Source organism: Arvicanthis niloticus, chromosome 4 (genome assembly GCF_011762505.2).
Source record: "Arvicanthis niloticus isolate mArvNil1 chromosome 4, mArvNil1.pat.X, whole genome shotgun sequence".
In the NCBI taxonomy this organism is placed as follows: Eukaryota; Metazoa; Chordata; class Mammalia; order Rodentia; family Muridae; genus Arvicanthis; species Arvicanthis niloticus.
Window position 1 is genome coordinate 74,758,168 of NC_047661.1, and position 18,771 is coordinate 74,776,938.

Below are 18,771 nucleotides of genomic sequence, written 5' to 3' on the forward strand. Positions count from 1 at the left end.
AAAGGTGTGTCTGTCTGGATCTGGTTTCTCTTTACAGAGTCACATGTGAGGGTAATCTGGCTGAGACATCATCTTATTGATCATCAAGACAAATTCTGCTGATCCACCCTGCTTGGCCAGGGTCCAATTATTTCCTTCACTGCCCCACCCACATTTCTCCTGAAGATGCACTAGCCCTGAAGAGGACAACCTTCCCTATCTAAAGACTGATCTTTGGTCAGGGTATACACATCTCTGTACTCCTCTGCTGGAAGCTCCAAAAAAGCTCTTGTTTGTTTTAAACAGGGTCTCTCTATGTAGCCCTTGACAGCCTGGAATTTGCTATGTAGACCAGGCTGAGGTCAGGCTCTGTCTATACAAGAAACATTAACAGGAGGCTGGAGAGCTCGGCAGTTGCTAGCACACACATGGTTGGTTCACAACAGCTTGTAATTCCAGCTCCAGGGGACTTAATAAACCCCCTCTGAACGAGTGTTCATGTGGCAGATACACACAGATACACAAACACACACGCACACACACAAATTTCTTTTTAAAAAGGAAATATTAACAGATTCTTGGGGAACTGGATGGAAAGGAATAAGAACAGACCTTTATCTTTTACACTTCATATCTGTTTTATGCTTCAAAGTTTTCCTTATATATTTCTATAATTGAAAAGAATTAAAATTATTGGCATCCCCCAGCATATACTGCTACTGGCTTCTCAGCTAACATTCTTAGAGTCCATGTTCAACTTACTCCCTGCCCTAGTGAGGCTGTGTGCTGAGAAGATTCTAAGACTCAGTCACCTTCAGGAGAAGTACACAGGTTCACAAAGGAACTAGATTTTGCTCCTTAAAGGAGGAGTGTGGAGAAGGACAGGGATAGGGTAATGCTGGAAAAGTCAAACCTACTGCCACACTTGCTGACACAGTAGAGGCACTGTTGTCTGTGGGAGTGGGTGTGCAGGGCAAATGCCGGAAAAAAAGATTCCTGCTTTGGGGTGAGTTTTCAGACCCAAGAGCTTCTCACTAAACAGTGGAAATAGTTACCAATTCTGGAAGAAACTCAACAGGATAGCACTTAGAATAATGCTCTACATTAGAGGTAGGAGACACAGCAGTTAAGAGTGCTTGCTGCTCTTCCAGAGACCAAAAATTCTGTTCCCAAGACCCAACTCAGATGGCTCGCAACTGCCTGTAACTCAAGATCCAGGCATCCTCTTCTGGTCTCCTTGGATACATGCATGTGCAGACATATACATACACTCAGTCAGACAGACAGGAGTGCCATGTAGTTGCTGGGAATTGAACTCAGGACCTCTGGAAGAGCAGCCAGTTCTCTTAGCCAATGAGCCATCTCTCCAGCCCCCAGAGTTATTCTTTTTTTTTTTTTTTTTATTCTTATTTTTTGAAGATTTTGGGAAAAATTTATTTTTAAATTATTTGTGTCTGTACATGTAAGTACAGATGCCTTCAGAGATTAGAGATTCCACATATCTCTGGAGATGAAATTATGGACGGTTGTGATCAATCCAGCATAGTTGCTAAAAACAGAATGTGGCAAGAATAGTAAGCCCTTTTAATGGATGAGCCATCGCTTTAGCCCCTAAATATCTGTGTGTGTGTGAAGATGAAAAACTCATTGTTTTGTGAAGACAGAAAGAGTGGGAGAGACGGATGGGATGAGACGGTTCAGCAGAAACAGGCATTTGTTATCAAACATAACAACCTAAATTTGATTGCTGGGAGGCCAGGCTTGGTTGGAGGGAACATGGGGAAAGTCTCCTCTGACTTCCGAGTGTGTCTACTGCAGGGGTGTGGCTCCCAACACTGCACTAAACAAATAAGTTTAACAATTTGTTTAGGGTTAGAGAAATGTCTCACTGCTTAGTAACTCAGACTGATCTTACAAAGGACTCAGCACCCACATCTGGTGACTCACAACCACCTGCAACTCCAGGTCCAGGGGATCCAACGTCCTCTTCTGCAGTCTATGGGCAGTGCACTTAAATGTACAAATGCCTACACACATAAAACAAAAAAGAAAACATATTTTCAAGGGCTTTTGATCCCAGCACTTGGCAGGTAGAGGCAGGTGGATCTCTGCATTTGAGACTGGTTTGATCTACATAATTCCAAGCCAGCCACAGCTACTATATAGTGAGACCCTGTCTCATATAAATAAAATAAACAAGAAGATGGTCAGGCTGGGCATCACAGAAGACTCCTATAATCCCAATACCCAGGAAGTAGAAGCAGGACTAGAAGTTCAAGCTCAACCTCGGCTACACTGGGACTTCAAGGCCAGCCTGGGCTATCTATATAAGACCATCTCAAAAACAAACACACCGAAAAGTAAACAAAATATGCAGACCTCAGGTAAAGTGTGATGGCACACAACTCATCAGGTGGGTGGAGACAGAAGCCCACAAGGAAAGAGTAACCAATGAGAACTGGTTCAAATTGCCTTATGTATTAAAACAACTTCCCCCAAATATGGTGGTTCTTTTTCCTTAGGGGGATTAAGAAGAGGGGGTCTCACCATGGCACCCAGGTCTGCCCCAACCTCAGTATGTATCCCAGGCTGTACTTTAGCTAATAATCCGTTTGCCTCAATCTGCCCAGGGCTAAGATTACAGAGTAGCAGCACCATGCCTGGCCTGATATTTTTCAAAAGGAAATTTTTAGTGTACCTGGCATCAAGTTGAACCTCGCCCTAAATTCAAATTGAGAATATTCGTTTATCCACCAAACTGAATCTACAGCAGAATTAGGTGACTTTTAGGGTTTGTTAAAGAACAGAGTCTATTGCCCAGAGGGTTGTTTTGTTCTAATTTTGTTGTTGTTGTTTTTGAGGGCTTTTTGTTTTTGTTTTTTTCAGCCCAGAGCTGGCCTGAACTGGTGAACCCTCAGCTTCCTCCCAAGTGTTGAAACTAGAGGCATGGGGCTACCACACTGTGCTAAGTTATTTTAAAGGAAGACATCTGTTTCTTCAGGGGCAGAGAAACTCACAGTACAGAGCCAGGTGACTTGGTGCCTCAAATGGGAATAGCGACCTAATGCCGCACAGCCTGTCAACACAGCTGGGTGAGTCCAGCTGGCTCAGGAGGCACCAAAAATAAGCTACAAAGAATTCAGGGCTGTGCTTATGGCTTAGATTCCAAACGCACTTTGTGTTTATCCCTTACCAAGGAGGCAGTATTTTTACGTGAGTGTGTGTGTGTGTGTGTGTGTGTGCGCACACACACACACACACACACGCGTGCATTAAAACTAAAGGAGAACATTGGAAGCAAAGGAATGTAAGTTGTGGGTCAACATATATACCTGATTCTGTATATTTGGCATTAAAAACAAAGATTTAAAGTAAAACACCACGACCGCCTCTACCTAGGGAAAAAAAGGCAAACCGCCATTCAGAGGCAATAAACACTTGCACCCAGGTGCCCTCCGCTCCCAGAGGTTCACCTAGAGGACAGTGGGCTGAAGCTCGGCTTGCGGGAGGGAAACTGAGAGGGGCGGGGAGGAAGGGACAGACACACCTCGCCGGGCGAGGCTGGCGGCCGCCGCACAAGTCCTGCTGAAGGACCCGATTCAAGTGAACGAAGAGACTCCTTTCACCGGGCTCTCCCGCCCATGGGCGAAGGGTTTAGTCCTCCAGCTTCCCCGCGTCCACCTCTGTGATTCCTCCACACCAACCGTCCGGGCTCCCCAGATCCCACACCTTCGTCCTTCCCAGACCCCACGCTGCATTCCTTTCGGTCGCGGACTGGGAACCGTTACCTGCAAAGCGGCTCGACAGTTCTGCAGGTAGTCTTCCATGGTAAAGCCGGAGGTGTGCCGTTGCCCCTCAGCGAGGAGAAGTAACCCGGCCGAATGTACCCCGCCCCAGACCCAGGGTCTAGAGCCGAGAGTCAGGGGGCGGGACTCGAACCCGCCACTAAAGGGTTCGGCCTCCGAACCCCAGGAGGAAGTGCGTAATCCGGCACGCCGGTGTTACCCCGCCCCCAGCGGCGGAGGCTGGGTTCTGAGCCCAGAGACTCATGGGAGGTCGAAGAGGAGTATATCGCGGTGCCTCCTGGGAAATGTAGTCCAGAAGCTCGTGTTTTCCCCAAAGTGAGCAGTTTTCGGAGGGCTATGACATGCAAATTGTGTATGTGTCACAATAACTCGCCTTTATGGCCTCTGAACTTGCAGATAGGACTAAATATAGTACCTCTACATATATTATACCGAACATCTGTTTGAGATTAATGTAAATTAATCTCTCATTTTTTAAAATACAAATTCTTGCTATGTAGCCCCAGCTAGTCTTGAATTTGTAATTTTTCTCCTCAGTTTCCTGAATACTGGATTTACGGGCCTGGCATGGTTGGGACTTTAAATTACAACATTGCTGTACATATTATTTATTAAAACATCTTCCCATGAAGATGTTTTCTTCATGGTGTTTTCTTTGTTTTTTTTTTTTCTTTCTGTTTTTAATTCTCCCCTTTACCAAACTGACATATAGTGATCAATGTGTTTGTTCATGCTAGGTAATCATTACCATAATCTTTGACTTGTTTTCTTAAAACCTACAGTCATGCCAACTCTTCCTGCTTCTTCATAGCCTTTCTTCTACAGCCTGAACAAATATCTCCTCATTCTTAGGCTGTTGCAACCGTGACTTTGCTTCCTGGGTCTCTGATGCAACTGTTCTCTCGGCTTTCCGAGTTGCTTGAAGCCTTATCCTTTGGCCATCACATCAATAGAGTTTATAGGAGCCTTCAGAACGTAAAGCTAGGTTCCAACATCCCTTAACTGCCACTTGCGTGTCCCAGGGCAGACTACTTGGGGGAAAATGTCCCTTCATCATAACATGTTTCCTCATTTTTTAATCTATCCCCAGATTTTCCTGCTTCTCAGGAAGGTGAGAAGAGACAGAAGAGCGTCTTCCTCACTCTCGATCAGGTACGCAGCTGAACCAGTTTCATTCCTAGCCTTAAAAAAAAAAAATACAGGGATGAAGAGAAGCCTTGGAAAAGAGCTCACGGGGCTCCAGAAAAACAGGAGTGGGAATTTTCTTTCCTATTAAACGAGTAAATATGCAAACACAACGCTCTTCCGCCCTGCTTCCTTGGCTATAGAGCAGAGGGTTGCGGCGGGCATCCAGGGAGGTTTAATCAGCTGCTGCTGTCCCGCCCTGCTCCTCCCGGACTGCCAGGCCGCTTGCTTTTCCCGGTTCTCACCAGAGAGGCACACGCGCTCCGTCCCTTCCCGCGGCAGGCGGAGGGAAGAGAAAGGGTCTGTTGTTTTCCATTCTGCAGCTCACCGAGCTGCTGACCGGCTCAGATAGTCCTGATGGAAATCCTCGGTGGCTGAGCAGGCCCCTCCTCCTCCAGGGACCGCGTCCTTGGCTAATTTGTCTTTGTCCGACAGGGGCAAAGACGGAGAGAGAGAAGAAAAAGAAAAACCACAAACTTCCTTTGAAAGCCAGTTTGTAGGCAGGGCCTGGAGCGCACGCCGGAGGCTCGGCCACTCGGGAATCCTGAAGACTCTGGGAAGCCGGGGGGGACCGCCTGGGCTGCGCCCTGCTTGTCCTCGCCCCCGACCCTGCTCCAGCGCCCCCGGTGTTGGGCGTGAGTCCGGAAGTGGCCGCGACCCAGGCTGCACGCCGCGAGAGTAAAGCCGTGTCAAGCCGCGTAAGCTCCGGGGCTGACAGCTGGGAGGCAGCTGGCGCAGTCGGCGCCTCTCAACGATGTCCCCACCTCCCGTGTAGAACCGCCAGAGTTGAGTTCTCTCCCAGTCCCGGAACCTCATCCACCCCTTTGAGGTAAAAACTTTGTTTTCAAACTATCCTCGTCACCTCGTCTCGCAGCTCTCCCCACTTTCTCTGGGCGAAGTTGACACCTGCCTGATGTCCCATCTGTGGTCTCTAAGTCTGGGTCGCTTACAGGATCCTAGGCACCCGGAGCAGTAAGAGATGCGGTCTCTTCATTTCCCCCATTATAAACAAACCCAAACCCTCTCCCCATCCTAGAGAGCAAGAATTGCAGGGTTTGCCTTATTCTAGAGAAATCTCAAAGCATGTTAGCATGAAGAATTGCATTCAGCTGAGAAGATTGGGTAATACCAGTAAAGAACTTGAGGGGAGAAGAGTCCTGAGGGTGGGTGATGTCTTTAAGCGCATACCTATTTAATACGTTTTCCCCACTGTGTAAATAGTATCTGCTGCTGACTAGGAAAGGACCAGAGTGATTTGACTCCCTCACTGGTACCATAGGTAATTCCAGGAAGAGAGGAAGTGCAGGATTTGCATTGAGGAAAGAAGAGGAGGGACAGGGCTGAACCCCCTGTTTGAGTACCCTCCTCTCTTGTTTTCCTCCTCTGAAACAGGCAGTGTCCATCCTACCAGGAGTGGGCCTTGCTAGGTGGAGCCCTCTGTTGCTCTTCCTACACTGACACTGTCCACTTTCCCTGAGATTCCACTCCCTCCCGTGGTTTCTTGTAGCTCCTTTCTTTAGGTGGCTAGCTTTCCCAGCCTCCACTTAATTATTGATCATTTCTAGCCTTGGGCAGAAAATGAGCCATGCTTGTCTTTAGGCTTTTTAATATTTCCCAGGCACGGCTTCTGTTTCAAGGTTCACTCTAAGTGCCATGGGAGGGAAAGAGATGTGGAGAGAGAGGGGAGGGGAAGGGAGTGGAAGGCCTCCAGGTAATTTTTGCTACTCTAAGTCTAAATTAACAAAGCATAAATTACCTGCAGCTAGCACAAATTATATTTGAATAAGGAGAATGATCGATTTACTATATTTATGTTATTTCAGTAACTTTGGTGTTTCTCTGTAGCCATGCTGACCTCAAGGTCCTCCAGCCTCAAGGCCCCGAGTAATAGGGATTGGAAAGCCTGAAACACCACACCCAGCTGACACTCCTTACACCTTTTCATGTCCCCAAGTCTTGAAGGTTTACTAGAAGAAAGCAAGCAACCAGATCCGCCTGTCTCTGCCCACAGGTGCTGGGACTGAAGGTGTGTGCACCATGCCCCATGATGCCAGTTTAAGAGAAAAAGCAAGATTCTAATTGATTTAATTTCTCCTGGTTTTCTTTTTGTTGTGGTGCTGGAGAACAAACCCAGGACCTTGCAAAAGTTCAGCACATGCCCCTCTGCTAGGCTATACCCCAGACAGTCCTCATTTGTCCCTGTCACTGAGTAGGGAGGGGGATAAGGACTCTGAAGGGAGATGTTCCAGAAGCAGGAATTGTTTTTACTGTCTGTAAAATTGTTTTTACTATCTGGACCTCGTTTGATGACAAGGACTGATTGATCACAAGTTAAACAGGTCCATTGTTCACATCCAATATGATCTACATGGGAGCCATAAAGAGGACTGTACCAGTGGATGTGAGGCTTGGACCCAGGGCATTGCATACACCAGGCAAGGCTCCACCATTGAGCTATACTCCAGCCCTTTTTAAATTTTGAGATATAGTCTCACAAAGATCCTCCTGCCTCAGCCTCCTTAGTAGCTGAAGTTAAAGGTCCTTGTTGCCGGGCGGTGGTGGCGCACGCCTTTAATCCCAGCACTTGGGAAGCAGAGACAGGCGAATTTCTGAGTTCGAGGCCAGCCTGGTCTACAGAGTGAGTTCCAGGACAGCCAGGGCTACACAGAGAAAAAAAACAAAACAAAACAAACAAAAAAGAACCTGTGCCTTGGGGCTGGTGAGATGGCTCAGCAGTTAAGAGCACTGACTGCTCTTCTAGAGGTCATGAGTTCAAATCCTAGCAACCACATGGTGGCTCACAACCATCTATAATGAGATCTGATGCCCTCTTCTGGTGTACTTATATATAATAAATAAATAAATAAATCTTAAAAAAAAAAAAAAAAAAAAAAGAACCCATGCCTTGGGCAGCCTTAACAAGCCAAGTTTAGCCTCTTGTCTTCAATAAGCCAACTAAAGGAACTGAACTGGCAGACGTAGGCCAGTGAAATGGCTAAGCCAGTCAAGGCTCTGAGCTTGAGCCCCAGGTTCCACGTGGTAGAAGGACAGGACAAATTTTCCTTCTGGCCTCCACACACAGAGACTATGTAGTAAAGTTAAAATAATCATAGTGAGAAGTAGAAAGAAAAAACAGCAGAGATTTATTCAATGTGGCCACATTAGGATTAGCTACAAAAAGATTTGCTGACATCCCCAAGTCTATCTTCAGAGCCCTAAATGAAGGAAGGGTAAAATTTCAGTAGAGAGCCGGATTTCTGCACAGCTAAACAGCCTAGGGCTGGTCAAGGTGTGGTCTGACCCATTACTGACCTGCATTGTTTGGGCCTCCTCACCTACAAGGTTGTCTGACAAGTTGTTAGAAGGCTGTGAAGTCTTTTCCTGGATGCAAGTTCCTCTCTGGCTAGGTTCAAGGGTTGGTGTTTTTCTCCTCCAGGCTTGAGATTCCTGGGGGGAAATTTCAGTTCCTTGGGATCCATTGTTTCAGTGGTTAGATTGACAGTGAGATGAAGTGTCTCTTTAGAACAGTGGTTCTCAACCTGTGGGTCAAGATCTCTCTGGGATTGATGACCCACCCACCTAGGACAATAGAAAAACACAAATATGTACCGTATGATTCCTAACAGTGGCAAAGTTATAGTTAAATAAGGAACTGTATTAAAGGGTTACAGCATTAGGAAGGTTGAGAATATCTCAGTCCTTTCAAGGATGCCCAGATTTCAAAATTGCTTATCCAACACTGATTCAAGACCCATGACGGCATTTCCTTTTCTCAGCAGGAAGCCCCTCCCTAGCCTTTTTTCTGTGACTGATTTGGGATTGTGTGAGGTTCAACAGTGATCTTGTGAGAGCTAGGCTGGTGACTCAGGGCCTTGAATATCAGCACATGGGTGGCTGAGGTAGGAGCATCACCAAGAATTCTAAGCCATCGGCTGGCATGGTGGCACACACTTGTAATTTCAGCACTCAGGAGACAGGCAAGTGGATCTGAGTTTGGGGCTAGCCTAGTCTACATAGGCCAGCCTCACCTACATAATAAGCCCCTGCCTCAATACATACATACATACATACATACATACATACATAGTCCTTGGAGGAACAAGATTTCTTCCTTACCAGCTTGGCACAAAATTAAGAACATGAACATTGCATCTTCATCTACCAAACCATATGATGAATACTCTCTGGTCCCTGGGGTGAGCAGGACAAAGGTAACTTGTCCCTAAGGACACCAGCTATGTGCTCAGAATGTTCTGGGAAGGGACAAGGCTTGGTTTTGTTTGTAACTGACAAGATGCCTTTAATGAGGCAGCCCGAATATCACCCTGTTAATAACCATAAGGGTTGTATGGTTTTGTTTACTGGTTTGTTTGCTTAGGAAACTACATCACAGAGCTACACCAGCCCACTGTGGGATAATTTTAATTTTTCTCTCTAGCCCTCTTTCTTCCTTCTTGGCTTCACACTTAACCTTTCTATTCTGTCTTTTCTAAACAAATGTTTTATTGTCTCGTGTGTGAGAATTTTGCCTGTGTGTGTGTGTGTCTGTGCCAGGAGAGGGGAGTGGATCCCCCAGACGTGGAGTTGCAGGTGGTTGTGAAGGGTCCTGTGGGTGCTAGAAACGGCCTCTGGAAGAGCAGCAGTGCTCTGATCGATCTCTGTAGACCTCTCTGTCTTTTCCTCATTCTCTATCATTTTCTGTTTCAGGGAAGAAGCCTGTTCCACCCAGTATCTTCCATCCTTTCCAAGCCTGGAAATGCAAGTCCAATTAGTCACATCTGGTTACAGCAAATCAGAGGTGGAATGAGCTGAAGCCTGTTTATACACGCTCAGAAAAACTTAATCTGGAGCTAGAGTGGCCTATACTGTTCACATTGACTTTTTTTGTTTCCTTTGCTCTGTAATTCAATGGCCTTATTGGCCAGGTCTCTCTTCTGCACACTAGAATAGCTCTAGGCAAGGTCTCTGAGGTCACAGAATACTTAATTCCCCTCAGCTGACTCTATACCCACTATGGAACAACCTCAGGCTGAGTGCCCAGCCCCTAGTAAGGCCAATAGTGCAGAAACAGTTGAATCTGAAAAACATGAGGCCCTGTCTGGACCAGAGAAGCATCCTCAGGACGAGGACAGTACAGATGCTGGACCAGAGAAGCATCCTCAGGACAAGAACAGTGCAGCTGCTGATGGGGCAGCTGGAGAACAGGAGCCAGGAGACCAAACTTTGCCACCAGCCCAGGATGGGGAAAATCTTGAGTGTCCTCCTCCTGAAGCTAGCCCAAGTCCTTCTGGACCACCTTGTGGGATTTCATCTGAGGTAAAGACAACAGAGGCATGTTCCAGGCCACAGGAGCTTCCCCAGTCCCCCAGGATCCAACAGCCTGATTTAGATTTCTACTGTGTCAAGTGGATCCCTTGGAAGGGAGAACGGACCCCCATCATCACCCAGAGCAGCAATGGTCCTTGTCCTCTCCTGGCCATCATGAACATCCTCTTTCTTCAGTGGAAGGTAAGTGCAGAGTGTTAGGGCAAGTAAGATGTCCACAGATTTGCCTTCCAAAGATGCTTGGTTTATTCATGTAAACATTCCTTACAATACCACGCTATACAAAGGCCACTGTAAAAGTAATTCTTGGGGGACTTAATAAACCTCTCTTATTCTAAAATAATTGCTGGACATTTCTATATTTGCTCTAGCCAGTTTTAGCTCCCAAACAAAGACACAGAGACCTGGTATATTTATTAACAAGCTGCAAACCTAAGCTGGGTAGGTTCTGAGCTGTTATAACACTCTTAAGACTACCTTGCCTTGGCTTGCTGTGGTCCGTGTATGTCCTCATGGAGACTCTACTTTGTGACCTGCTCATGGTGATTCCTCATGGTCCCTTCACCTTTCCTCTCTTTGTGGTCCTTCTCTCTCTCCCTACTCTATGGTCTCCTTTGGGACACCCCCACCTCCCCCGGGAATTGGGAGTCTTTTCCTCTCCTCTCCTCTCCTCTGCCCAGATATAGGCTAAAATGTTCTTTGTTGACCAGCCAGAGATGATGGAAAATGATTTTTACATAATGTTGAGCCTAGAGATGTTTGACCATGCTACTGTCATACCAGATGTTTGAGTGTAGATTCCAGCATCTGCATACACAGTATACAAAACCATCATCCAACAGGTTACTGCAGTCTCACAGACACAGACATCTTACCATGTGGGGAATGGTTGGCTAGGCAAAGTAGGATTCAGGGTCCACTGGGAAATCCTCTCCAGTAAGAACACTTTGGGGTTATTTTTTAAGCTCAACCCATGTCAGACATGATGAGGTTCTGTGCCAGGCTGGGAGGGTGGCACTGAGAGAGGCCGCAGAAGGTCGTTGAAAGCATTGACCAGCAGGCCAGCTAATGCTGACAGGTAGACGTATGTAAACTGGCCATGGGTGCTGGAAACTTGAGGGTCACTGAAGCCAGAGTCATACAGAGGCAGTCTCTTAAGTTCTCTTGTCAAAGGGGATCAACACAGAGCCTTGAGATGCCATGTCTCTGGAGTGTGGCAATGTGACCCTAGGGGCCACATTCAAAGTTCCAATTTTTTACTATTCCTGTGGACATTGGTTTTGTGCTATTCACTGAGAGTCAGTGCTGTCATGAGGTTGGTTTATTAGTTTATTAGAGCCTGCCTTGGGACTGGCTCTGTATCTTGCAAGAATTACATTATTCTAAATCACACAAAATAGTTTTCAAGTTACACAGAATGGTTTCACCTATGTTTCTTTCTTTTTTTTTTTTTTTTTTGGTTTTTCGAGACAGGGTTTCTCTGTGTAGCCCTGGCTGTCCTGGAACTCACTCGGTAGACCAGGATAGCCTCGAACTCAGAAATCCGCCTGCGTCTGCCTCCCAAGTGCTGGGATTAAAGGCGTGCGCCACCACCGCCCGGCTTCACCTATGTTTCTAATAGTAAGAGAGACCTCATATGCAGGTGTGGGGTGAGGAAATACTGAGAGTATTCTTCTATGACCCACTCCACCATCCTGATTTCTTTCATGCTAGTTTTACATTTCCAAATCACTCTTAGGTGCACCCCTGCCTCCCTGCTCTCTCACACTATGCCTGGCAGTATTTCCTGTTTGTCCCCTCCCCCCCAGCTGTAAGCCATTTCTCTCCATTCTGTTCTACTTTAGATTTTGGTTCTTTTTTTTTTTTTTTTTTTAAACAAAATCTCAATCATTGGATTTTACCAATGAAGACAAGATGTTGGGGTGGAAGCCTGCTAGCTCAGAGAGTCAGAGAAAGCACCCAGATGATCTCCCTCCTCAGCCGATGTCCCCACAGAATATTGCCTCTCTCCCACTGCCTCAAAAAACCCTTCAAACTGAATGTTCCTCCTTCTACTTCCTGTACATCTCTCTATTTGTCCTCCTGATTTCCTCTTACTTTCCATGTTTTTTTTCCCCTTAATAATCCTATGTTCACTTCCTGTCAACTGGTTGCTTGCTCTGCCTATTGACCTGTGGTTGACTTTATTTAATCCTGTTTACAACATCCAAGTGGAAAGCTCTTAGATTAAAAATGCGTGCTGAGGTCGAGCCACACAACTAGAAACAGGTTTTTCTAGTAAACAACACAATCTTGGGGTTCACAGTGTGATCAAATGTCTAGCATCATTGGCTCCCTGTTCTTCTGGGGTTCATGGTGTGATCAGACATCTCTCAGCATTGGCTCTCTCTCCTTCTGTCTCTTATCTTCCCTGTTTTCTTTGTTTGTTTGCTTGCTTTTCGTTGTTGTTTTTTGTTTTTGTCTCACTTTATAGCCTAAACTGGCTTGAACTCACTATGTAGACCCAGCTGGTCTCACACTCATAGAGATCTACCTGCCTCTGCCTCCCCAGTGCTGGGATTAAAGATGTGTGCCACCATGGCTTGGAGAGATGGCTCAGAGGTTAAGAGCACTGACTGATCTTCCAAAGGTCCTGAGTTCAATTCCCAGCCACCACATGGTGGCTCACAACCATCTGTAATGGGATCCAGTGCCCTCTTCTGATGTGTCTGAAGACAGCGACAGCATATTCACATACATGCAATAAATAAGTCTTTTTTTAAAAAAAAGGGAAAAAAAAAAAAAAGATGTGCACCACCACACTTTTGTTTTTTGGAGGTGTTGAGACAAGGTCTTATACTGTAGGCCAGATTGGCCTCGATCCTCTTGCCTCTGTCTCCTCAATCCTGGGATAACAGTGGTGATCCGCCATGTCTAGCTTGGACCCCTCCTCTTGCTATGTGTTCCTCCTTCACTGCTGGTAGTAGAAGCTCACGTACAACCACCCTGCTTTTCAGGTGAAGCTGCCTCCTCAGAAGGAAGTAATCACATCAGATGAGCTCCTCACACATCTTGGTGAGTGACGTAGTGAAGGGGCTCTGATGTGGGATTGAGGGTAAGGAAGAGTCTGTGTCTTTTCTGTAAAGCTGGAGTGTAAAGAGCAAAGATCAAAGGTTGAGGATTTTCAGTTAAAGCATCAGTTCTGCCTAGAGTCACTACCCCTCCTACCCCAATTCCTGGTGCTAGGGATCAAATATAGGCCTTGACCATCCTAGGCAAGCACTGTGTCTATAGACTTTAGCATTAAATTGGGTGGGTCTTTCACCTCTATAAGCCTATTTATTCCTCTGAGAAATTAAAATTCTGGATTGGAGTTTGAAAATCTATGGTCCTGTGATATTACCCCCATTCTCCAGAAGAGGAGGAAGCCAAGTTTTGGGGACAACTGGCCATCTAGGGTAAGCTGATAACTTTCCTGTCTTACAGGAAACTGCCTTCTGTCCATCAAACCGCAAGAGAAATCTGAGGGCCTTCAACTTAACTTTCAGCAGGTGAGGCAAGAGGGCAATAGATGGGGTCTGCAGGCTTGCAAGGGGACCATGGACCTATTGAGAAGCTTTTGTGGTAATTCCTCATCTTGGTATCTTCTCAGTGAACAACATCTCTCTGACATGGGAAAAAAAAAAGATGTTCATTTTTGTTTAAGACAAAGAGGATTAAGGCAGCCCAGCATAGTGATATATAGTGATGTATGCCTTTAATTGCACCATTTGGGAAGCAGAAAGAGGTAGATGTCTGTGAGTTCAAGGCCAGCCTGGCCTACAGAGTGAGTTTCAATATAGCCAGAGATACGTAGTAAGACCCTGTCTCACAAAAGAGGGGGTTGAGGTAAGAGATGGGTGAAATGAGTGATTTATAAGAAAGCCAAACATGAAAACATGGGATGGTGGGTGTGAGGGGGGGAAGGCTAGACTAGCCAGCTTGTCTTTTCTCCCACCAGAATGTAGACGATGCAATGACGGTGCTTCCTAAACTGGCCACAGGTCTGGACGTCAATGTGCGGTTCACGGGCGTCTCAGACTTTGAGTACACACCGGAGTGCAGCATCTTTGACTTGCTGGGGATACCTCTATACCACGGCTGGCTTGTGGATCCACAGGTGAGGACAGGAGGCCCTGGGGAATCTTGGCCAGCCAAGCTGGCATGAGTAAGGCGAAAAGGTTTTGGGATGGGGTGGGGCATCTGGGAGGGGAGGGTTGGATCAGTTGGAGGAGGGATAGGTTTGGAGATTGAACTGACCCAGGGTTCCCTGGATTCTAATGTTGGGTGGAGTCACATCTCAGGATGAGGAAACCACACACAAATAAGGTTAAGTCTTTGGACATCAAAAGTTCAGGAACCTCTGGTCATAAGAGCCACAGTCCAATGGGTTTGGTTCATTTCCTTCCTTTAAAAACAAAAAGTTTATTTTTGCTGCACCCTGTTTCACTCCCCAGAGTCCTGAGGCTGTGAGTGCTGTTGGGAAACTGAGTTACAACCAGCTGGTAGAGAAGATAATCACCTGTAAACACTCTAGTGACTCCAACCTTGTAACAGAAGGTAACGGTCACAGCCCGTTCCCTTGCCGGTCTCTTGTGGAAGGAAGGGCAGTGGAGTAGGCTTATTATTGTTGTTATTTTGTGTAATATATATAGAGAAAAGAGACATCTTTTTCCTTTTTGACATAGGTCTCTTGTAGTTCAGGCTGGCCTTGAAATCACTACATAGCCCAGGCTAGTCTCAAACTCTGATCTTTCTGCACTAGCCTCCTGAGAGCCAGATTACAGCTGCTCTTGCTCTGTTGGGTGAATGAATAAATACAGCCAGGCTTTAAGTAAGGGCTTTTATCTCAACTCTGAGGACTGGGGCGCAACAGGGGCTCTTAGCTCAGGCTGGCTTTGGAGCTGAGAGTGATTTTGAACTTCTGATCCTTCTGCCTCCAGTATCCAAGTACCAGGATTACAGACATGCCTTGCCAAACCTGGCTTCAACGCTTCAACGTGTGTGTGTGTGTGTGTGTGAGTGTGTGTGTGTGTGTGTGTGTGTGTGTGCTGGGAGTCAGATCTGGGCTCTTGTACACGCTAAGCATATGGCCTAACCATGAACTACTCCAGTGTACACACTAAGCACATGGCCTAACCCTGAACTACTCCCGTGTGAGGAAGGGGCTTCGAAAAGTGGGATTCAGGAGAGCACCCTAGGGATTTTTGAACAAACCTCCTTATTTTGGACTTTGGAGCTATGCTGGGGGTTGCGGGGCTTTAGTTTTTGTTTTGAGACAGGGTCTCTCTATGTAGCCTGGGCTAGGCTGGAACTGTTGTATGGAACACAGATCAACCTGCCTCTGCCTAGGCAGGCCTGGGACTAAAGGTGTACACACCATGCCCAGGATTGCATTCGGTGTCTTTGAATGCTTGAGCCATACACCTAGCCCTTTGATTTGTTTTGCTTTTTTCCTATCATGGGTTTGGATTCAAGTGTCTCCTGGTTTATGCATTCCGGCAGGCTTGATTGCGGAGCAGTTCCTGGAGACCACTGCAGCACAGCTGACCTACCATGGGCTATGCGAGCTCACGGCAGCTGCTAAGGAAGATGAACTTAGTGTCTTTTTTCGAAACAACCACTTTAGCACGATGACTAAGCACAAGGTGATGGGACTTTGGAGGAGGGGAGCAGGAACCATGTCATTCCCCTGTGCCTCTTTCCCTGGGTTCAGTGTGTCAGGCAGGATAAAGTGGGGTAAGCCATGGTAACAAATAACCACTAAGATCGGTGTGGTTTACCACAGTGTTTGTTGCTAACTCATGATGCATGCCCAGTGCAAACTGGCTACACCCTGTGACACACCATCTTTACCCTGGGACTCCAGTTGACAAAAGAAGCCATTATATATGCAGGAAAAGAGAGTGACATAGTGTATTTGTTGTCAATGCATTTGCTTGAAAATGACACTGACCAGAGCAGACCTGAGGAATCAACCACCTATCAAAGAGACAGGAAAGTTAATCCTCTCCCAAAAAGGGGCAGTGGGATTCCAGAGTTAGTAGAGGAGAGATCACTGGTTCTGCGCTTCTCTCCACCCCATCCCCCGTCCAGTCTATCATTATGCAACCCTAGCAGGCCTAGAACTTAAGTCTGTCTACATCCAGAGTGCTGGGATTCAAGGTGTGCCACACCTGGCCTTGCCTTCTACTTCTGCTCTTCCTGCCTGGCATTACCTAGGGGCTAGGACTGTATCATGCATCACCACGTCCAGTTTTTCTGGTTCTCAAAAGGGTTTATATCTATATACATCTGAAAACAGAGAGAAGCAAAGGAAAGATAGTAGAAAACTGGATCTAGTGTGATACCCTGGCCCCAAGGGTTCCTTAACCACAGCACACCCATCTGTGTTCAGATGTCCCTTCCTGCTCCCCGTAGCCACATGTATTTAGGAAATACTGGATGCTTACAGTGTCAAATTCCAGTCAGTAGATGGGCAGATTCGGAAGGTCTCAAGATATACCTTGGCTGTAAGCTGCTTCTCTGTCACCTGTCCCACCAATTTGCTGTCCTTTTCAGCTTGTGGGATGGGTGCATAAGGAGGCAGCGTGTTCTTGGGGGTTCAGACCTGGGGACCTTGAGTACTTGTCAGGCACCTGCTCTAGTACTGAGCTAACTTCCAGTCCTGATTGTGTCCCTCTTTTGCAGAGTCATCTGTACCTACTGGTCACTGACCAAGGTTTTCTACAGGAGGAGCAGGTGGTGTGGGAGAGCTTGCACAACGTAGATGGTGACAGCTGCTTTTGTGACTCTGACTTCCACCTAAGTCATTCCCTAGGCAAAAGCCATGGAGCAGAAGGTGGGAGTGGTTCTCCAGAAAAGCAGCTGCAGGTGGACCAGGTGTGCGAGGCCTTTTGGAATGGCGCAGAAACCATTGGCTTCTAAGCTGTTCCCTATAAGTGAACTTTATGCATTATATTGGTTGGAGGTTGTCCAGCATCCATGCATCTTCAGGTTACCTTGAAGTCATTTCCTTGCTTGGGGTGATTGGTTTTTTTTTTTTTTTTTTTTGGCACCACAGATAACATACATATGTGTTTTACTAGTATTTGAAAGAAACCTGGTTTGGAAGTTTGGCCTGAATCTCTATCCTTCTGGTCTTAGTCCATTCGTGACTTGTTTTCTCTCTAGGACTACCTTATTGCCTTATCCCTGCAGCAGCAGCAGCCGCAAGGCATGCTGGGCCTTAGTGACCTGGAACTGGCCCAACAGCTTCAACAGGAAGAGTATCAACAACAGCAAGCAGTTCAACCTGTGCGAACAAGGGCGCCATCGCCCCAGGTGAGCCTGCCCTTCTCTTGGTCGGCAAGAGTGCTGACCTGACCTGGCATGGAGTGCATCCTGTGTCTGTCTGTATGGGGCACTGACTGGCTTGGTGTAGAATACATGTGAGCTCGGTACAGGTCTCTGGAAAGTTTCCCCTCATAACCTGTGCTGCCTTTGATCTTGAACCCCTATGTCTGTGACCTCTACCAAAGTTACTGGATAACCAATTGCTAAATCTCACGCAGGGGAGAGGAGCCACATCCGGACGCCCAGCTGGAGAGCGGCGACAGAGGTCAAAGACTGAGTCAGACTGTGTTCTGCTCTGACTCCGCCCCATACAACCTACCCCTTCTTTCAGAGGCTGTGACTCACAGGACCCCACCCCACCTCAATCTCTGAGGCATACAGGGTAACCTATATGCACTGTTGGCGATCAGAACAGATAGTAGGTGCCAAGGTCAGACTTGGTGCCATCTTTGCCCCTGTGTTGCTGTCTTCTCTTCTACTCATCCAGGGCCACATGGGTGTGGGTTGGGTGAAGACCTCCCGTGCCCAGCCCCCTTTCTGGAATAGTCACATGGATATACAGACCCAGGCTGCTAGGTGAGGCACCTATCTGGAAAGCATCTCTCCTGTGTCCCTGCCTGTCTGGTTGCTCCCAGGCTAACCCACAGGCCTGTCTTTGTTTTAGGGTTTGGTTTGGGTTTCTACCTTTATTGTTTTCAATGCCTTCCTAGGGGGTTGGAAATAAAACTTCTTTCATGAGATTTGCATTCCTACCCTGGAGCGGTAGAGTTAAATATTTGACCCAGCTGAGGAATGTGAACAGGGGAGGAGCCAGGGAGGTGAGAGGTTGCCTGTTATTTCTCACAGAGCCAGCAGGGGGAACCAAAATGTGCCTCTTTCCCCTTTCCTGGTTTTTGTAGGTGCTCTGTGGGAAGTAATGGTCTGGACTCTAGTTGGAGGTGTGTTTCCAAACCCCTGCCCTGACAAAATGAATTGGGGGGTGGGATGTTACTGTTCTTAATTTCCTGGGAGGAGACACAGGGGTAGGATATGTTGATTACTGTTATGTGCCATGCTGGGGCAAAAAACAGGCACTGAATAGCTGAGTAGACTTCAAAGGCAGCTCAACTCCACGGTCTCCTCC

At 46.9% G+C, this 18,771-nt stretch overlaps 2 protein-coding genes across 5 annotated transcripts in view; one reads left to right on the forward strand and one right to left on the reverse strand.

Moving 5' to 3' along the window:
* Prune1 (prune exopolyphosphatase 1) overlaps positions 1 to 5,408 on the reverse strand; it is a 31,250-nt gene extending 25,842 nt beyond the window's left edge. The window contains exon 1 of one of the 4 annotated variants that reach the window (XM_076932911.1): positions 5,216 to 5,408. Coding sequence is in view for 1 of the 4 variants with exons in the window: in XM_034499475.2 (XP_034355366.1) it covers positions 3,768 to 3,806 (39 nt within the window). In the remaining 3 variants the exon portion in view is untranslated. Of the gene's footprint in view, positions 1 to 1,932; positions 1,958 to 3,526; positions 3,667 to 3,767; positions 4,481 to 5,215 lie in introns of those variants that run through there. The other 3 variants (XM_034499475.2, XM_076932909.1, XM_076932910.1) reach the window with 3 other exon arrangements.
* A 245-nt stretch (positions 5,409 to 5,653) lies between these two features.
* Mindy1 (MINDY lysine 48 deubiquitinase 1) lies at positions 5,654 to 18,386 on the forward strand. The gene is made up of 10 exons (XM_034499473.2): positions 5,654 to 5,799; positions 9,678 to 10,478; positions 13,292 to 13,349; positions 13,761 to 13,825; positions 14,275 to 14,433; positions 14,771 to 14,873; positions 15,819 to 15,961; positions 17,004 to 17,195; positions 17,487 to 17,636; positions 17,867 to 18,386. Exons 2-10 carry the CDS (start codon positions 9,984 to 9,986, stop codon positions 17,945 to 17,947), a joined length of 1,446 nt encoding a protein of 481 aa, XP_034355364.1. The 5' UTR covers positions 5,654 to 5,799; positions 9,678 to 9,983; the 3' UTR covers positions 17,948 to 18,386.
* The last annotated feature ends 385 nt before the right edge of the window (positions 18,387 to 18,771 follow it).